The sequence below is a fragment of the Rhinoraja longicauda genome, chromosome 26 (genome assembly GCF_053455715.1).
Source record: "Rhinoraja longicauda isolate Sanriku21f chromosome 26, sRhiLon1.1, whole genome shotgun sequence".
NCBI lineage: Eukaryota > Metazoa > Chordata > Chondrichthyes > Rajiformes > Arhynchobatidae > Rhinoraja > Rhinoraja longicauda.
Window position 1 is genome coordinate 7432498 of NC_135978.1, and position 20061 is coordinate 7452558.

Below are 20061 nucleotides of genomic sequence, written 5' to 3' on the forward strand. Positions count from 1 at the left end.
CCTTGCTGCCCCCCCCCCCCCCCCCCTCCCCTGCTGCCCCCCCCTCCCCTGTACATCCTCCCCTGCAGCATCAACACCTGGTGCAAGAAACATTGTACGCTAGTTAGTTTTAATGTTATTAATGTAAACTTTAGAGAGATGGACGGAGGAAGAGATGGGTGGAGGGAAGGAGGTGAGGGGAGAGGGAGGGAGATATGGAGGGAGAAAATGTGGGAGGGGAATAGATTGAGATGGGGGGAGGGAGAGAGAGGGAGGGGGGGGGGAGAGAGGGGGGAGAGGGAGGGAGGGGGAGAGAGGGGGGAGAGGGGGAACGAGAGAGAGGAGGGGGAGAGTGGGAGGGATGGGGAGAATGGGGGAGGGGAGGGAAGGGGGAGGGGGGGGAAGGGGGAGGGGAGGGAGTGGGAGGGAGGGGGGATAAAGTGGGGGGGGAGAGAATGGGAGGGAGGGGGAGAATGGGGGCGGGGAGGGAAGGGGGAGGGGGGGAAGGGGGAGGGGGAGGGGAGGGAGTGGGAGGGAGGGGGATAAAGTGGGGGGGGGGAGAGAATGGGAGGGAGGGGGAGAATGGGGGAGGGGAGGGAAGGGGGAGGGGGGGGAAGGGGGAGGGGGAGGGGAGGGAGTGGGAGGGAGGGGGATAAAGTGGGGGGGGGGGAGAGAATGGGAGGGAGGGGGAGAATGGGGGAGGGGAGGGGGGGAGGGGAGGGGGGGGAGGGGGGGAGGGGAGGGGGGGGAGGGGGGAGGGGAGGGAGTGGGAGGGAGGGGGATAAAGTGGGGGAGGGGGGGAGAGAGTGGGAGGCAGGCAGATACCCATTTATTTTTGTCAATACAGTAATCAAGAGCTTGACTGTGCCTCTTGAGCAAGGCATTTTCATCCAGTTAAAAGGTTTGTAAAAAGCAAGGAGAAATCAGCTTGTTGGAGTGCCCCAATGTTACCAAGATCAGGGACTGAGAATTGTCAGGCATTGATCAAGGAAATGTAGCTCAAGGAAATGTAGAATGATTCAGTGATGGCTGTGGGGAAGGTGACAAGGAGGCATACAACCAATAAAATGAACCAGGAAGACAGTGAAGCTAGCTAGTATAGAGGGGGAGGGACGGAGAGAGAGGGTTACTTGAAGTTAGAGAAGTCAAGATTCATGCCACACTGGGTTGAAATGTGCTTGGTGTCTACTACTTTCACTCTAACCATCTATCAGGGTCAGATTAATGTTCAACCTTGTTGTACCGCGTATTTCTTGGCCAGTCTGGTGTGTGATTGAGACTTATTCACAAAATGCTGGAGTAACTCAGCAGGTCAGGCAGCATCTCGGGAGAGAAGGAATGGGTGACGTTTCGGGTCGAGACCCTACTGTGATTGAGACTTTGTCCTTTGCAGCTTGTCAAATATTACATAAATAAGTAACAGCAAAGCAACCGAACGCCAGGCGTTCCAACTGGGAAATGGAACTCTCTCCCTCTCTGTCTCTCTCTCTCTCTCTCTCTCTCTCTCTCTTGGACAGGATAAGCTGCAATGGCTGCGAGTGTTGAGAAGTCTACCCTTCATGTCCCAAGTTTGGAGGAGTTTTGCCAAGGTAAACAAAGCAAAAACCCGTCCTCGCACAGGGCTGCCTGCAATGTCTAATCGTGAGAAGAAAAACTCGCAGTGCTTAATATCTGGGGCGGTTTAGCAAAGCGATTTGTATTGTCAAGAGGGAGGGGGGGGGGGAGAGGGGCAAACGCATTAAACGTCTAGTGGGTACAACGTCCAGCAAGCTTCAGATAAATCTTGGTGTCCTGTGTTAGAAATGCGATTTTCAGACTGTGCTTTTGCAGGCAATGATGAATTAAGAAGCTCTGGTTCTTTCTCCGCAGCTGTCTTTCAAAGACACATAATGTACAGGGCGCTGTCTGTCAAACCGAGTTGTTTACCGGAGCAAAACACAAAGTGCTGGTTGAACTCAGCAGGTCAGGCAGCATCTGTGGGAGGGGGTCAGGGTAGACGTGGCGTGAATGGACAGACAATAGACAATAGGCGCAGGAGGAGGCCGTTCGGCCCTTCGAGCCAGCACCGCCATTCAATGTGATCATGGCTGATCATTCACAATCAGTACCCCGTTCCTGCCTTCTCCCCATACCCCCTGACTCCGCTATCCTTAAGAGCTCTATCCAGCTCTCTCTTGAATGCATTCAGAGAATTGGCCTCCACTGCCCTCTGAGGCAGAGAATTCCACAGATTCACAACTCTCTGACTGAAAAAGTTTTTCCTCATCTCTGTTCTAAATGGCCTACCAATTATTCTTAAACTGTGGCCCCTGGTTCTGGACTCCTCCAACATTGGGAACATGTTTCCTGCCTCTAACGTGTCCAACCTCTTAATAATCTTATATGTTTCGATAAGATCCCCTCTCATCCTTGTAAATTCCAGTGTATACAAGCCTAGTCGCTCCAGTCTGTCAACATATGATAGTCTCGCCATTCCGGGAATTAACCTAGTAAACCTACGCTGCACGCCCTCTAGTTTCGTTTTTTCTAGTTTAGTCAGAGCATCTAGTTTAGTTTTTTCCGCCCACAAAATGCTGGAGTAACTCAGCAGGTCAGGCAGCATCTCAGGAGATGCTGCCTGACCTGCTGAGTTACTCCAGCATTTTGTGAAATAAATACCTTCGATTTGCACCAGCATCTGCAGTTATTTTCTTGCATCTAGTTTAGTTTAGTAACATAGAAAGTAAGGTGCAGGAGTAGGCCATTCCCCCCCTCGAGCCAGCACCAACATTCAATATGATCATGGCTGATCATCCAGAATCAGTACCCCGTTCCTGCTTTCTCCCCATAATCCCTTAATCCCTTAGTTTAGAGATACAGTGAGGAAACAGGCCCTGTCTCATCTGTGGGAATGGACATGCACATGTGGAGTTGATCTTTAGTTTAGTTTGGAGATACAGCGCGGAAACAGGCCCTTCGGCCAACCGAGTCAGTGCCGACCGGCGATCACCCCAAGCACGAGCACTATCCTACACATCAGGGACAGTTTACAATTTTTAACCGAAGCCGATTAACCTACAAACCCGTACATCTTGGGAGTGTGGGAGGAAACCAGAGCACCCGGAGAAGAGCCATTCAGGTCCCGGGGAGAATGTGCAAACTGTACAGACAGCACCCGTGGTGAGGATCGAACTCGGGTCTCTGGTGCTGTAAGGCAGCAACTCTACCGCTGCACCACCGTGCAGCCCTGGAATGGACAGGACATCTGTGGGAATGGACAGGCCCATCCATTCCCAACACAGGACTTCATTCAGCACTTTGTGTGTTGCTGAAGATACCAGCATCTGCAGTTCCTTGTATCTCGGGGTAGTTTTAAGGGCAGTCAGGAATAAACTATAGTGGTGGGTCATGAGTTCAGAGAAGATCAAATGATGCCAGTGGATCTTTTACTGAAGGTCATTCGCAAGCTAGTTTCTTTTTCTTTTTAAATAACATGATTGCTGGGCTCTCAATCAAGGAACTGCATGTGTGGCACCTGGTAAACTGCAGCACAAGAAACAACCTGCAGGAGAAGTGTGAGGAATACTCAGGAATAAAAGAGTATTGAGATATGCTTTAGATTGGAAACACAAATTTGGTTTGGATAAAGCTCCATCCAAGATGGCAAGATAATGCAGAGAATTGTGGATGCAGCGCAGACCACCATGCAAACAAACCTCTCATCCATTGACTCCATCTACACCTCATGCTGCCTTGGCAAGGCCACCAGCATAATCAAGGACGAGTCTCACCCAGGTCACTCCCTCTTCTCCCCTCTCCCAGCTCTTATCAGGCAACTGAACCATCCTATCACCAACTCAAGAGCGGCCGGACCTCCCACCTATCACATTGGAGACCCTCGGACCAACTTTAATTAGACTTTATATTGCACCACACATTATTCCCTTTATCCTGTATCTGTACACTGGAATTTAGAAGGATGAGAGGGGATCTTATCAAAACGTATAAGATTATTAAGGGGTTGAACACGTTAGAGGCAGGAAACATGTTCCCAATGTTGGGGAAGTCCAGAACCAGGGGCCACAGTTTAAGAATAAGGGGTAGGCCATTTAGAACGGAGATGAGGAAAAACTTTTTCCGTCATAGAGAGTTGTGAATCTGTGGAATTCTCTGCCTCAGAAGGCAGTGGAGGCCAATTCTCTGAATGCATTCAAGAGAGAGCTAGATAGAGCTCTTAAGGATAGCGGAGTCAGGGGGTATGGGGAGAAGACAGGAACGGGGTACTGATTGAGAATGATCAGCCATGATCACATTGAATGGCGGTGCTGGCTCGAAGGGCCGAATGGCCTACTCCTGCACCTATTGTCTATTGTCTATTGGACGACTTGACTGTAATCATGTACAGTATAGTCTTTCTGTTGACTGGATAGCACGTAACCAAAATTATTTCACTGTACCTTGGTACACGTGACAATAAACTAAACTACGTTTGAAGCAAAGATACTAGAGGAGCAAGATGAATCACTCCCTTGAAATCTCCTGTTTACTGAGGTGTAGTACGCAAAGGAGCGGAACATCCGCCATTTTAGTAAGCAAAACCCGCCGTTCGCTATGCCTCTCGCAGTGTAATCAGTGTTTTGGGGGAACAGTATGTGTGACGATACCATAAACATGCAGAATATATCTCATCTATCAATTCACAGATTTTTGTTATTTTTCTTTAAAAAATGTTTCTGCAAGTTTCTGCCCACTAAAATGGCGCCGTGACATACTACGGTTTTTAGGGTCGAGTGGCCTATCTTGCTCTGCTCTGTTATCTTTGGTTTGAAGGATGCAAATGCAAATGCAATAAACTAAACTGAACTGAACTGTGAAAGTTTTTTTGAGGTAAAATGTGCCTTTTCCCACCGTCTCCTGTTTGTCTTTCAGTGCTACGGGACGGGTTGAAGAGTAACTTTGCTGAGGTTCAGGTGTCGGTGGTGGACTGTCCTGATCTTACACAGGCACCCTACACACTTGCTGCAGCAGGTTAAGTACTGTTCCTGTCGATGACTTTTGAAAAATAAAATCCTTAGCTTTTAACTGCAAGATGCGGGATTCGGCAATTGAAACTTACCGAATAGTAAAAGGCTTGGATGGAGTGGATGTGGAGAGGAAGTTCCCAACAGTGGGAGAGCCTTAAGACCTGAGGTCTTAGCTTCAGAATTAAAGGACGTTCCTTTAGGATGGATAAGAAAATAACTGCAGATGCTGGTACAAATCGATTTATTCACAAAATGCTGGAGTAACTCAGCAGGTCGGGCAGCATCTTGGGAGAGAAGGAATGGGTGACGTTTCGGGTCGAGACCCTTCTTCAGTCTGAAGAAGGGTCTCGACCCGAAACGTCACCCATTCCTTCTCTCCCGAGATGCTGCCCGACCTGCTGAGTTACTCCAGCATTTTGTGAATAATTCCTTTAGGATGGAGATGAGCAATTTCTTTAGTCAAATCTGTGGAAATTCTTTGCCACAGAAGGCTGTGGAGGCCTTTTTATGGCGGAGATGGATAGATTCTTGATTAGTGCAGGTGTCAGGGTTATGGGGAGAAGGCAGGAGAATGGGGTTAGGAGGGAGAGATAGATCAGCCATGATTGAATGGCGGAGTGGACGATGGGCTGAATGGCCTAATTCTCCTCATATCACTTATGACCTTATGAACAGATTACTGACGAGTCCTACAGTTGATGAGACAACTGTCGTCTGAAGAAGGGTCCCGACTCGAAACCTCACCTATCCAAATTCTGAAATCTGTCATTATCATCTGTTATCTAACATTCTAATGTTTATGTTATTTGGTGATGTCGTTTAAATTCTGCCCTGCTTAGTTTAGTCTACAGAGTTGAAACAGGCCCTCCAGCCCACCGAGTCCGCACCGACCAGCGATCCCCGCACACTAACACTGTCCTACACACACTAGGGCCATTTTTACATTTATACCAAGCCAATTAACCTACAAACCTATACGTCTTTGGAGTGTGGGAGGAAACCAAAGATCTCGGAGAAACCCAACGCAGTCGTGGGGAGAACGTACAAACTCCGTACAGACAAGCACCCGTAGTCGGGATCGAGCCCGGGTCTCTGGCGCTGTAAGGCAGCGCGACTCTACCGCTGTGCCACCGTGCCGCCCTTCAAGTGTTCCTTTATTAAAAAGATGGAAAAATGAAATGTACTTTGGTGAGCAAAGGGTGATTGAAAAAGCGATAGAAATGTGCCTTTGAAAATGAGCAAAGGAATAAGTAGGATATTATATAAAGGAGGTCGTTCCAGAGGATGATACAGAGTGGCTGAAAGACTCGGTGCCGAGATGATGAGATATTGATTTATTGAATTAATGGATAATGGTGGAGGATGCAAAACCCATGGAGAAGGTCTCTTAACACTTACAGTGGTACGTGTTGGTACCGACTCTAATGAATATGGGGCAGCGAGTACAGTGCTAAAGAAATCCACTTTGTGTTTCTTGCATTAAATAGGACCTCAGTGCTGTTTCCATTGAGGTCACTAATGGACAATGCTGACCTGAGTTAGTCTCTTACATCTTTTTTACACATCAACTTTTGCACTGCACCAAAATTATTTCTGTAACTTTTCTTGAACGTTGGAATTAGCATTGTGTTAACGTGAACGATTAACCTGTTGAATTTTTGGATGTGAAGCAATAGTTTAGTTTAGTTTAGTTTAGAGCAACGGCTCCGAAACAGACCCTTTGGCCCACCGAGTCCGCGCCGACCAGCGATCCCCGCACATTAACACTATCCTACACACACTAGGGACAATTTACAATTATACCAAGCCAATTAGCCTACAAACCTGTACGTCTTTGGAGTGTGGGAGGAAACCGGAGCACCAGGGGAAAACCTACCCACAGGGGCAACATACAAACTCTGTAGTCAGGATCGAACCCGGGTCTCTGGCGTTGTAAGGCAGCAACTCTACTGCTAAGCCACCGTGCTAGAGTGTGTTTTTATTTTGCAGGTCTATGTGGAAAACCCCGAATAGCAGATGTTGGTGGAGTTCCTTACCTCCTACCCCTTCCACAAACCGACAAGGTTCGGATGATTTCATTTTAGTTAACCTTTTTCTTGGGCATCGGCAATTGGTGACCCAATCTACTGATTCTAACCACTGTACAGAAAACCTTCACCACATTTGCCAAGCAATACACCATACCCGAAATGTCAGAGTAACTCAGCAGGTCAGGCGGCAAGCATCTCTGGAGAGATTGGGGTCGAGACCCTTCTTCAGACTGGGAATCATGGGGAGAGGGAAACGAGAGATACAGAAAGTACATAGAACAAATGAATGAAAGATATGCAACGTTTCGGGTCGGGATCCTTCTTCAGACTGAAGAAGGGTTGTGACCTGAAACATCTCCTATACCTGTTCTCCAGCGATGCTGCCTGACCGACTGAGGTACTCCAGCATTTTGTGCCTACCACCAAGAGATCCGATGTACTTTGAAGACATCTATAGTTGGCGGGGTGGAACGGATGGAGGAATGAAGCAACACGTTTGCATTCAGCGTTGAAGTGTATTTATTATAATCGGATCGCGGTGAGGATATATATCTTACTTTCATTTCTGCTCACAGATCTACAATCTCATTAACATTGCTGAAGAAGTGGAGCTGCCCAGCGCCTTCATCCTTGGAGCAGGGGCTGCATCATTTAAAGCTGTTGGTGTGAATGCTGAGGTACAGATCACAAGCACTGTCCCCGAGTCTGATTGGAAACTGCCTGCAGTATCAATGTGTGCCACGGAGATCAGAAAGTACAATACGTAAACAAGTCACCTCGAGCTCCGAAGTATTTTGTGACTTCAGAGTGATTAAATGCTCCAGTTAGCGCAAGAAAATAACTGCAGATGCTGGTACAAATCAAAGGTATTTATTCACAAAATGCTGGAGTAACTCAGCAGGTCAGGCAGCATCTCAGGAGAGAAGGAATGGGTGACGTTTCGGGTCTGAAGAAGGGTCTCGACCCGAAACGTCACCCATTCCTTCTCTCCTGAGATGCTGCCTGACCTGCTGAGTTACTCCAGCATTTTGTGAATAAATGCTCCAGTGGCTTGGTAGTTAACTACATGATATGGTGTGCAACTGTACCAGACAGACCAGAACACTATCGATTACCCATATTAACTTCTGAGGGTATTGATTTTGCCCGACTACCTCAGCTACCCAGAACAGGGCAGCAGGGTGGTGTGGTGCTGGAGTCACTGCTTTGCAGCGTCAGAGACCCGGGTTCGATCCCGACTACGGGTGCTGTCTGTACGGAGTTTATATGTTCTCCCCGTGACCGCGTGGGTTTTCTCGTGGATCTTTGGTTTTCTCCCACGCTCCAAAGACATGCAGGTTTGTAGGTTAATTGGCTTGGTATAATTGTAAATTGTCCCTAGTTTGTATAGATTAGTGATAATGTGCAGGGATCGCTGGTCGGCGCGGACTCGGTGTTTCCGCGCTGTATCTCTAAACTAAACTGAAAACATAAGAATGTGATAAAAGAATGATTTGGACTTGGTGGGCAGAAAAGCCTATTTCTGTGCGATATCTCTAAACTACAAACGAAACTAAAAAACTAAACTAAAATATAACTTGAAGATAGACACAAAATGCTGGAGTAACTCAGTGGGTCAGGCAGCATCTCTGGAGAAAAGGAATAGGTGACGTTTTGGTTCAAGACCCTTCATCAGACTCAGCCACGATCACATTGAATAACGGTGCTGGCTCGAAGGGCCGAATGGCCTACTCCTGCACCTATCGTCTATTGTCTATTGAAACGCCACCTATTCCTTTTCTCCAGAGATGCTGCCTGACCCGCTGAGTTACTCCAGCTTTTTTTGTCTTTCGGTGTAAACCAGCACCTGCAGTTCCTCCTTGCTCTGAAATATAACTCTCCTGATGTAACACGAAAGACGTTTTTAATATGTATATGTTTTTTTCTGTGTGTTTTGCTCCAGCTTATGCCCAATGTTTTTACCAAAGGACTTGGCAAACCGGTGGTGAATCAGAGCTACAGTGCCAAGATAGACCCAGTCACTGGGGGATGTGTCCTGGAGAAATATGGTGAAAAGCATAAGACCTGTGATTTTGCATTACTGGCCAACTTGTACATCAGTGAGGGAAGGCCTGGAAAGGTGAATGAATCTAACTGGGTATAATGCTTACGTGGCTCACCTTTCATGTTGATGAATCTTTAACATATTAAAACAGGTTACATTTTATTCACTTGTGGTACGCAGATACTACTGACAATGCAAGGACAATCCCAGGTCCTGAGACGCCAGAACTAACTATTGAGCCTTCCCGAGGTGTCGTGGGTCAGAGCCCCAGAATAAAAGGACGTACTGTGAGGTTACTTTAGTTTAGAGTTACAGCGCGGAAACAGGCCCCACGGCCCACTGGGCCCGCACCGACCAGCGATCCCCAGCACATTAACACCACCCTATACATACTAGGGACAATTTACACTTATACCAAGCCAATTAACCTACAAACCGGTACGGCTTCGGTGTACGGGAGGAGACCGGAGATCTTGGAGAAAACCAATGCAGTCACGGGGGGTGGGGGGGAACGTACAAACTCCATACAGACAGCACCTGAAGCGAGGATCGAACGCGGATCGAACGGCGCTGCAAGCGCTGTAAGGCAGCAACTCTACCGCTGCGCCACCGTGCCACCGTTTGTGGCCAATATTACACAGCACAATCTCGGTGCTTGTATTTAAAATACATTAGTGGGTTTATGATTGTACTTTAACAAATTGATTTTTGACTTGTGGTCCGACCAGACTAATACTTCCGTTGATTAGGTTGTTGAAGTAAGGAGCTGCAGAAGGACGGGACCGAGTAATTTTGTGACCTGCATGAGGGAAGCTCTTGGAAAGCACTTTGGAGACAAGCCTGTGGGAGTGGGAGGGACTTTCCTGATCCAGAAAGGAAAAGCCAAGATTCATGTTATGGTGAGTACCACACATTTGGTCTTCCCCACGGAAATTATTTATAGAGATAGAACCTAGAACAGTACAGCAAAAGAACAGGCCCTTCGGCCTACAATGCCTGCGTCGAACATGACTCCCAAGACCCTCAATTTCTACCTACACGTGACCCATATCCCTCCATTCCCTGCATATTAAAATGCCGAAAACACAAGCTTGTACTTTAAATGCCACTAACATACCTGCCTCAGTCACCACCCCACAGCACGTTCCAGGCATTCAGTTTCAGTTTCAGTTTATTGTCACGTGTGCAGCGAAAACCTTTGGTCGCGTGCTAGCCGTGCCAACCATTCACCTCCCTCTGTATAAAAGAACTTGCCCCACACATCTCCTTTAAACTTTGCCCCTTTCATCTTAAAGCTACACGGTCTAGTATTTGATAATAATAATAATAAGCATTTATTTTATATAGCGCCTTATCGGGTGCTCAAAGTGCTTTACAAAAACAATCAACATAAAAACAAACAGACAAACTATCCTAACGGAAAAGCGGCGAATAAACAACGCCAGCGTCCTCTCACGTCAGGGTCCGGCAGTAGACAACAAAAAGCACAGGACACACAGATACAATTTTTACACAAACAGCCATCACAGCGATTGCTCCAGGCATACCCTCACTGTGATGGAAGGCAAAGAAAAGTCTTATCTCCTCCTCATTCTTCTCCCGTGGTGCCACGAGGTGATCGAGGCTCCCAACTTTTTGAAGCCCCCACCGGGCGATGGAAAGTCCCAGGGCCGAGCCGAGCAGGCCGATGAAAGTCCTGAGCCCCCACCGGGCGATGGAAAGTGCTGCGGCCGAGCCACGCAGGGCGATGAAGGGCCTGCGAGCGGGTCGATCAAACCTTGCGCTTCGGGGCGGTCGAAGCTGCTACGGCTGGAGCTCCCAAAAACCGGTCGCCAGCCAGGGACCTGCGAACTCCCGATGTTGCGGTCTGCAGGGCCCACGGCCGAAGCCTCCGAGATGGTAAGTCCAGGCCCTGCGACCGGAGTCTTCAAGGTCGATCCCAGCTGGAGGCCGCCGACTCCACGATGTCAGGCCGTAGCGCGAACGGAGATACGACACGGTAAAGGTCGCATCTCCGTTGAGGAAGAGATTAGAAAAAAGGTTTCCCCCAACCCCCCCACCACCCCCCCACATACACAGAGTTAAAAACAGAACAAAACGTACATTAAACGATGACAATAGACAAAAAACAAAAAAAAGACAGAGAGACTGCCGGTGAGCTGCAGCTGCAGAACACAGCCACGCCCCCAAATTTGAATTTTCTATCTACCTTTTCTATGCCTCTCATAGTTTTATATCCTTCTATCGGGTTCTTCTAGAGGAAAGAATCAAAGTTTGTCTAACCTCTCCCTGGAGATAATACCCTCTAATCCAGGCATCGTTCTGGGTTTATATTCACTGGAATTTAGAAGGATGAGAGGGGATCTTATGGAAACATATAAAATTCTTAAAGGATTGGATAGGCTAGATGCAGGAAAAATGTTCCCCATGTTGGGGGAGTCCAGAACCAGGGGTCACACAGTTTAAGAATAAGGGGTAGGCCATTTAGGGCTGAGATGAGGAAAAACCTTTTTCAGCCAGAGAGTTGTGAATCTGTGGAATTCCCTTGCACAGAAGGCAGTGCAGGCCAATTCACTGGATGTTTTCATGAGAAAGTTAGAGCTAACGGAATCAAGGGGTATGGGGAGAAAGCATGATTCTAGATGATCAGCCATGATCATATTGAATGACGGTGCTGGCTCGAAGAGCTGAATGGCCTACTCCTGCACCTATTTGTCCATGTTTTTTCCATGTTCTAAACCTCTGCACCCTTTCCAAAGCCTCCACATCCTTCCCGTAGTGGGGTGAGCAGACAATGCTCTAAATGCGGCCTAACCAATGTCCTATAAATAGATGTGGAGGTTAAGAAACCTAGTATCACTAGCGTAATATTAGGAATATTTAGGAATCGATCATTGCATACGCAGTTTGTTTTGGTGATGATGCAAATCAATTCCTGAGAGCGGCACGGTGGCGCAGCGGTGGAGTTGCCGCCTTACAGCGAAAGCAGCGCCGGAGACTCAGGTTCGATCCTGACTACGGGCGCCGTCTGTACGGAGTTTGTACGTTCTCCCCGTGGGTTTTCTCCGAGATCTTCGGTTTCCTCCCACACTCCAAAGACGTACAGGTACGTAGGTTAATTGGCTGGGCAAATGTAAAAATTGTCCCTAGTAAGATGGTGTTAGTGTGCGGGGATCGCTGGGCGGCGCGGACCCGGTGGGCCGAAGGGCCTGTTTCTGCGCTGTATCTCTAAATCTAAATCTAAATCTGAGAAAGGAACACAGCATCGATGAGTACATTAGACAATGATTAAACTGCTGGGCTAGTTGCCAGAGACTTAGTCCTTCGATTTTGGAAACCAGGATTCAAATCCCATCAAATCACCAGTGCAATTTAAAAATGCGAACAATTAAATAAATCTTGAATTTTAAAAAAAACCCATCGGTGACCGTGGAAGTATTGGAATGAAATTAAAATTGTCCAATTTACTAAAGTTCTTCAGAGCAGAAAATTTAATTTAGTTCAGAAACGTAGCTTATCGGCCCTTCAGTTCCACGCCGACCATCGGTCACCCGTTCACACCTCTGCCTTAATTCCCGACAACCTGGGGAAATTGTACAGAGGGCCGACTAACCTACAAAACCGCACGTCTTTGGGATGTGGGAGGAAACTGGAGCGCCCGGAGGAAACCCACGTGGGCCACGGGCGGAACGTACAGACAAGCACCCTTAGTCAGGATCCAACCTTGGTCTCTGGCGCTGCAAGGCAGCAACTCTACCGCTGCGCCATAATTACGGCCTGTTGCCGTAATTAATATTTATTTGGTTTTAAAGTTCTTGTCGTGTGTTTTATTTTTAGCCCGATTTTTCTTCCTGTCCTCTGAACAGCGACGAGGATGTAAACAATTGGCTGAAATTCTTTGACATGAATTCTCCCCTCATTTGCCAATCAGTGTTTGTGTCCAGGGACCTGGTAAGTCATAAAGCCTCTCTATCAATGACGAATGTTACATAGAGTCATAGAGTGATACAGCATGCAAACAGGCCCTTCAGCCCAACTTGGCCAACATGTCCCAGCTACCCTAGTCCCACCTGTCTGCGTTTGGTCCAAATCCCTCCAAACCTGTCCTATCCATGTACCTGTCTAACTGTTTCTTAAAATGGTGGGATGGACCCTGCCTCAACTACCTCCTCTGGCAGCTTGTTCCATACACCCACCACCCTTTGTGTGAAAAAGTTACCCCTCAGATTCCTATTAAATCGTTTCCCCTTCACCTTGAACCTATGCCCTCTGGTTCTCTATTCCCCTACTCTGGGCAAGAGACACTGCATCTACCCGATCTACTTCTCTCATGATTTTATACACCTCAATATGATCGCCCCTTGTCCTCCTGCCCTCTAAGGAATAGAGTCCTAGCCTGCTCAACCTCTCCCTACAGCTCACACCCTCTAGGCCTGGCAACATGTTCAAACGCTTGCAATTGAAAGTTAATTAATGCTTGATTATGTGATTTCTGTAATTGAGTTGAATATTTTTCACAACATGGTACTGAGGTAGGGTTTGTGTTCTTTTTGGTGATTACCTTGACCAAAGAATTAACATGATATGAATAGACAATAGACAATAGGTGCAGGAGGAGGCCATTCGGCCCTTCGAGCCAGCACCGCCATTCATTGTGATCATGGCTGATCATTCTCAATCAGTACCCCGTTCCTGCCTTCTCCCCATACCCCCTGACTCCGCTATCCTTAAGAGCTCTATCTAGCTCTCTCTTGAATGCATTCAGAGAATTGGCCTCCACTGCCTTCTGAGGCAGAGAATTCCACGGATTCACAACTCTCTGCCTGAAAAAGTTTTTCCTCATCTCAGTTCTAAATGGCCTACCCCTTATTCTTAAACTGTGGCTTTTATAAATAAAGATTTTAGTTTTCCAAGGGGCAATTTTTGTTCTTGTTTTAAAGAAAGTCAATATGTGTAGTGTAGCAAATAACAAAGTGCTGGAGTAACTCAGTGCGTCAGGCAACATCTGTGAAGGACATGGATAAGTGATTTTATAGGGGGGGGTTCTATCTCTCCCCTACTATTGCTCATATCGAGACTTCTCTCCCCTCCCACCCCCCTCCTCCCCCGATAATCAGTCTAAAGAAGGGTCCTGACCCAAAACGTTGCATCTCCATGTTTGCCACAGATGCTGCCTGACCTGCTGAGTTACATCCGCACTTTGTGTTTTGCTCAGGATTACACCAACGTTGTGCCCTTTATCCTTTATATGTGTGCTGCATACTAGCTTGGTTATATTTATTCACAAAATGCTGGAGTAACTCATCAGGTCAGGCAGCATCTCATGAGAGAAGGAATGGGCGACGTTTCGGGTCGAGACCCTTCTTCAGTCTGATTATATGCAGCTTGGTTATATTCATATCTAGTCTTTGCATTTGACCATTTCTTGATTAATAAAGGTGTCAGGGGTTATGGGGAGAAGGCAGTAGGGTAGGGTTAGGAGGGAGAGGGAGATCAGCCATGATTGAATGGCGGAATAAACCTGATGGGCAGATTGGCCTGATTTTCTGCTCCAAGTACTGATGAACTTATGACCAGATAGCACACAAACAAAAGCTTCTCACTGTACCTGGGTACACCTGACAATAATAATAAATTAAACTAAACTAAAGTGAATCACAGTATCTGTGGCTCCATGTGTAGTGAAGCATTGCCATTACAATTTTCCAATGCCAGTACAGCAAAGAGCAGCCATAACCTTTGGTGGAACCGACAGTATGTTATTTTTACTGTTCTGCTATACATACTTCGCTTGGGCAGCTTACAACCCAGCGATATGAATATCGACCTCTCTAACTTCAAGTAACCCCTATTTTCCCTCTCTCTCTCTCTATCCCTCCCCCATCCTAGTTTTCCAACCAGTCTGACTGTCGCCCTGATTATATTTTATCTCTGTACGCCTTCCCTTAAGGATAGCGGAGTCAGGGGGTATGGGGAGAAGGCAGGAACGGGGTACTGATTGAGAATGATCAGCCATGATCACATTGAATGGCGGTGCTGGCTCGAAGGGCCGAATGGCCTACTAATGCACCTATTGTCTATTGTCCCCTAGCTAACAACGATCTATTCTACATTTCCCTTGACCTTCGTCCCCTTTGATGTCTCGTTTTCACACCTTATCCTTCCTTATCTCCGTGTCTCCCTCTCCCCTGACTCTCAGCCTGAAGAAAAAAGGTCTCGACCCGAATCGTCACCCGTTCCTTCTATCCGGAGATGCTGCCTGTCGTGCTGAGTTATTTTGTGTCTATCTGCTTAAGTGATGAAACCAACTAACTAACGGAGTCTGATTTTTATTCCCTCACAAGGGATTTGACCTTCGTGACGAACATACCCATTGCTTCAGCCATCACGGAGAGGGTGGGCACTACCACTATGACACCACCCCTGATACCGTGGAGTACCTGGGCTATTTCCTGCCAGCAGAATACCTTTACCGCATAGACCGACCGAAGAAAACCTCAAACTGATGTGACTAGTAACATTTCCAACCAATTGTTTTAGATTTAGATTTAGATTTAGAGATACAGCGCAGAAACAGGCCCTTCGTCCCACCGGGTCCGCGCCGCCCAGCGATCCTCGCACATTAACACTATCCTACACCCAATAGGGACAATTTTTACATTTTTACCCAGCCAATTAATCTACATACCTGTACGTCTTTGGAGTGTGGGAGGAAACCGAAGATCTCGGAAGAAAACCCACGCAGGTCACGGGGAGAACGTACAAACTCCGTACAGACAGCACCCGTAGTCAGGATCGAACCTGAGTCTCCAGCGCTGCATTCGCTGTAAGGCAGCAACTCTACCGCTGCGCCACCGTGCCGCCCTTAAAATTATTTAAATCTTAAAATTAAAAATGATAAATCTCCAAAAGACGTACAGGTTTGGTGGCTAATTGGCTTGGTAAAATTGTAAATCCTGCTGAGTTATTTTGTGTCTATCTGCTTAAGTGATGAAACCCACTAACTAACGGAGTCTGATTTTTATTCCCTCACAAGGGATTTGACCTTCGTGTTGAACATACCCATTGCTTCAGCCATCACGGAGAGGGTGTGTAGGATAATGCTAGTGCATGGGGATCGCTGGTCGGCACGGACTTGGCGGGCTGAAGGGCCTGTTTCCGCGCTGTAACCATTAAACTAATCTAAACTAAAAAGGCTTTCAGTTCCTCGATTGCATTGAATGTCGAATCATCCATGTTGTAAGGATTTCCACAGTCTAATGATAAGGTTTGCAGTTACATGTAAAAAGAAAACGAGTTTATTAAATTCCCTGACTGTCAGCTTGAGTGTGAGAATACAATCATGCCATTTATGGTTCATTTGTATTGTCTGGTGTGAGGATTTAAAATGCGCGGATCTTGCGTGAAGCATTAGTGATTGCAGGGTTTTCACTGCCAATGAACCAAATTTGAAGTAGTCAGTGTGGCTTTTCTACAGTCCTTTCATACTTAATGTGTAATGAAGGAACGTAATGAAGGAACTGCACATGAAGATCACTACTGCATTTTTCGCTTGGGCAGCTTACAACCCAGCCTTTTAATCAATCTTGATTTCTCTAACTTCAAGTAACCCTCTCTCTCCGTCCCTCCCCCACCCTAGTCAGCGTACTAAGTTTCACTGTCGTCCCGTCCAGCTTCACTGTCTGTATAACTCGTTATCACCTAGACCACAGCCAACAATGGACCACTGTGGGCTCCTCCTTTCCCAGATCATCGTTACTTTTTTGAAGTGTAAGAAAATAACAGCAGATGCTGGTACAAATCGAAGGTATTTCTTTCACAAAAATGCTGGAGTAACTCAGCGGGTCAGGCAGCATCTCAGGAGAGAAGGAATGGGCGACGTTTCAGGTCGAGACCCTTCTTCAGACTCATGGAGTTGAGGGGGGGGGGGGGAGGTAAAGGGACAGGTGTTGCATCTCCTGCGGTTGCAGGGGAAAGTGCCCGGGGATGGGGTGGTTTGGGTAGGAAGGGACGAGTGGACCAGGGAGTTACGGAGGGAACGGTCTCTGCGGAACGCAGAAAGGGGAGGGGATGGGAAGATGTGGCCAGTGGTGGGGTCCCGTTGTAGGTGACGGAAATGTTGGAGGATGATTTGTTGGATGCGCTGGCTGATGGGGTGGAACGTGAGAACGAGGGGGATTCTGTCCTTGTTACGAGTGGGGGGAGGGGGAGCAAGAGCGGAGCTGCGGGATATAGAAGAGGCCCTAGTGAGAGCCTCATCTACAATGGAAGAGGGGAAGCCCCGTTTCCTGAAGAATGAGGACATCTCTGATGCCCTAGTGTGAAACACCTCATCCCGGGTGCAGATGCGGCGTAGACGGAGGAATCGGGAGTAGGGGATAGACTTTTTGCAGGGGACCGGGTGGGAAGAAGTGTAGTCCAGATAGCTGTGGGTTTATAATAGATGTCAGTCACTAGTTTGTCTCCTGTGATGGAGATGGTGAGGTCCAGAAACGGGAGGGAGATGTCGGAGGTAGTCCAAGTATATTTAAGAGATGGAGTTGAGGGGGGAGGTAAAGGGACATCTTTCCTTCATTTGTTCGATATCTCGGTCCATATCACTGCCTGCATCTCCCGCTTCCCTTTCCCCCGACTCTCAGCCTGAAGAAGGGTCTCGACCTGAAACCTCACCTCACCCTTCTCTCCAGAGATGCTGCCTGACCCGCTGAGTTACTCCAGCTTTTTTTGTGTCCAACTTTAATAGTTAATGCAGACTGATGGAAGCTTTTGAATCAGAAGGGACCATTGATTGAATTTGTACTAAATACTGATCTGAATTGTGTAGAAAATTGTAACTGTCTGAAATAAAGGTAACAGCTCCAGCTGAAGTGAAGACTCGAAGACATTTTTATTATACACATTTTTATTATACACATCTTTATAGGGCACAGTTTCCACAGGCTGATTCATTTTTGACATTAAATGCTACATTTACTCTTTACATGGTTCAGTGCTGTTGGATTGCAGACCGGAATAACCAATTTTTTTGTGGTTATTAAAGTGTCACACAACCTGACTTCTATGCCTTTGAAAAAATACAGCATTATTTAATATTCTTCTGAATTATCGATGTGTCAAAGATTTTTGGCCTGAATTTTAAAATCAAATTATTTTCTCGCTTCAATTATTATTGCAGCAAATATGTTTTATTTGGACAACTTTGATAATGGAACAGATCCTCCATTTACCCTCATATCACTCATTATCACCTAGCCCACAGCCATGTTTCCTGCCTTTAACGTGTCCAACCCCTTAATAATCTTATACGTTTCCATAAGATCTCTCATCCTTCTAAATTCCAGTGCATACAAGCCTAGTCGCTCCAGTCTTTCAACATATGACAGTCCCGCCATTCCGGGAATTAACCTAGTAAACCTACGCTGCACGCCCTCAATAGCAAGAATATCCTTTCTCAAATTTGGAAACCAAAACTGCACACAGTACTCCAGGTGCGGTCTCACTAGGGCCCTGTACAACTGCAGAAGGACCTCTTTGCTCCTCTACTCAACTCCTCTTGTTATGAAGGCCAACATTCCATTGGCTTTCTTCACTGCCTGCTGTACCTGCATGCTTCCTTTCAGTGACTGATGCACTAGGACACCCAGATCTCGTTGTACGTCCCCTTTTCCTAACTTGACACCATTCAGATAATACTCTGCCTTCCTATTCTTACCACCAAAGTGGATAACCTCACACTTATCCACATTAAACTGCATCTGCCATGCATCCGCCCACTCACACAACCTGTCCAAGTCACCCTGCAACCTCATAGCATCTTCCTCACAGTTCACACTGCCACCCAGCTTTGTATCATCTGCAAATTTGCTACCATTGCAGGCTCCACCTTTCCTTGATTATCGTTACTTTTTGAATATCTTTCATTCATTTGAAGAATTCATTCGTCTGAAGAAGGGTCTCGACCCGAAACGTCGCCCATTCCTTCTCTCCTGAGATGCTGCCTGACCCGCTGAGTTACTCCAGCATTTTGTGAATAAAAATCTTTCATTCATTTGTTCTGTATTTCTCTACACCACCGTCTATTATCTCTCATCTCCCTTTCCCCTGACTCTCAGTCTAAAGAAGGGTCTCGACTCAAAACGTCACTCGTTCCTTTTCCCCAGAGATGCCATCTGCCTGACCCGCTGAGGCAACCCAGCAAGGGGATGGTCTTTGTGTAATTATTGTGGCTCGAAACAAAATTCCCATTCACTGAGATCAGAAGCTGATGAAATGAAGTACTCTGGAACATGAGGGATGCAATGGTTTGTATTGGAGCGAATGTAAACAGAGTTACCTGGTTGGTACCAAAGGTGAACACAAAATGCTGGAGTAACTCAGCGGGTCAGGCAGCAAATCTGGAGACGTTTTGGGTCTTCAAACTGATTTTGGGGGTTAGTAACTGGAAACAAGAAAAGACCAGGACAAATCAGGGCCGGCAACAGACGGCACGGTGGCGCAGCGGTGGAGTTGCTGCCTTACAGCGCCGGAGACCCTGGTTCGATCTTGACCATGGGTGCTGTCTGTACGGAGTTTGAACGTTCTCCCCGTGACCTGCAAGGGTTTTCTCCAGGTGCTCCGGTTTCCTCCCACACTCCAAAGGTGTACAGGTTTGTAGGTTAATTGGCTTTGGTAAAATTGTAAATTGTCCCTAGTGTGTGTGTGTGTGTGTGTGTAGAATAGTGTTAGTGTGCAGGGATCGCTGGTCGGCGCGGACTCAGTGGGCCGAAGGGCCTGTTTCCATACTGTATCTCTAAACAGATGACACCTGCTAGGTGGTTCCGATAGGCTGATTGGTGGCTGGGGACGGTGGCGTAAGTTCTAGGAGCACAATTAGGCCATTTGGCCCGTCGTGTCAACTCCAGCATTCAATCATGGCTGATCTATCTCTCCCTCCTAACCCCATTCTTCTGCCTTCTCCCCATAACCCCTGACACCTGTGGAAATAAAGAATCTATCTATCTCTGCC

At 47.2% G+C, this 20061-nt stretch overlaps 1 protein-coding gene across 5 annotated transcripts; it reads left to right on the plus strand.

The window, feature by feature from the left end:
• The first annotated feature begins 18 nt into the window (after nt 1-18).
• bkgd (beta-keto-L-gulonate decarboxylase) lies at nt 19-16964 on the plus strand. Of its 5 annotated transcripts, none has more exons than XM_078422819.1 (10): nt 67-94; nt 827-880; nt 1497-1568; nt 4888-4986; nt 6972-7045; nt 7588-7689; nt 8955-9131; nt 9806-9955; nt 12894-13007; nt 15401-16964. In XM_078422819.1, exons 3-10 carry the CDS (start codon nt 1508-1510, stop codon nt 15560-15562), a joined length of 939 nt encoding a protein of 312 aa, XP_078278945.1. In that variant the 5' UTR covers nt 67-94; nt 827-880; nt 1497-1507; the 3' UTR covers nt 15563-16964. The 5 variants fall into 5 exon arrangements, with proteins under 5 accessions (XP_078278942.1, XP_078278945.1, XP_078278943.1 ...); XM_078422820.1 differs by lacking the exon at nt 67-94 and adding an exon at nt 98-172; XM_078422816.1 differs by lacking the exon at nt 827-880 and having other exon boundaries at nt 19-94.
• Nucleotides 16965-20061: the final 3097 nt, after the last annotated feature.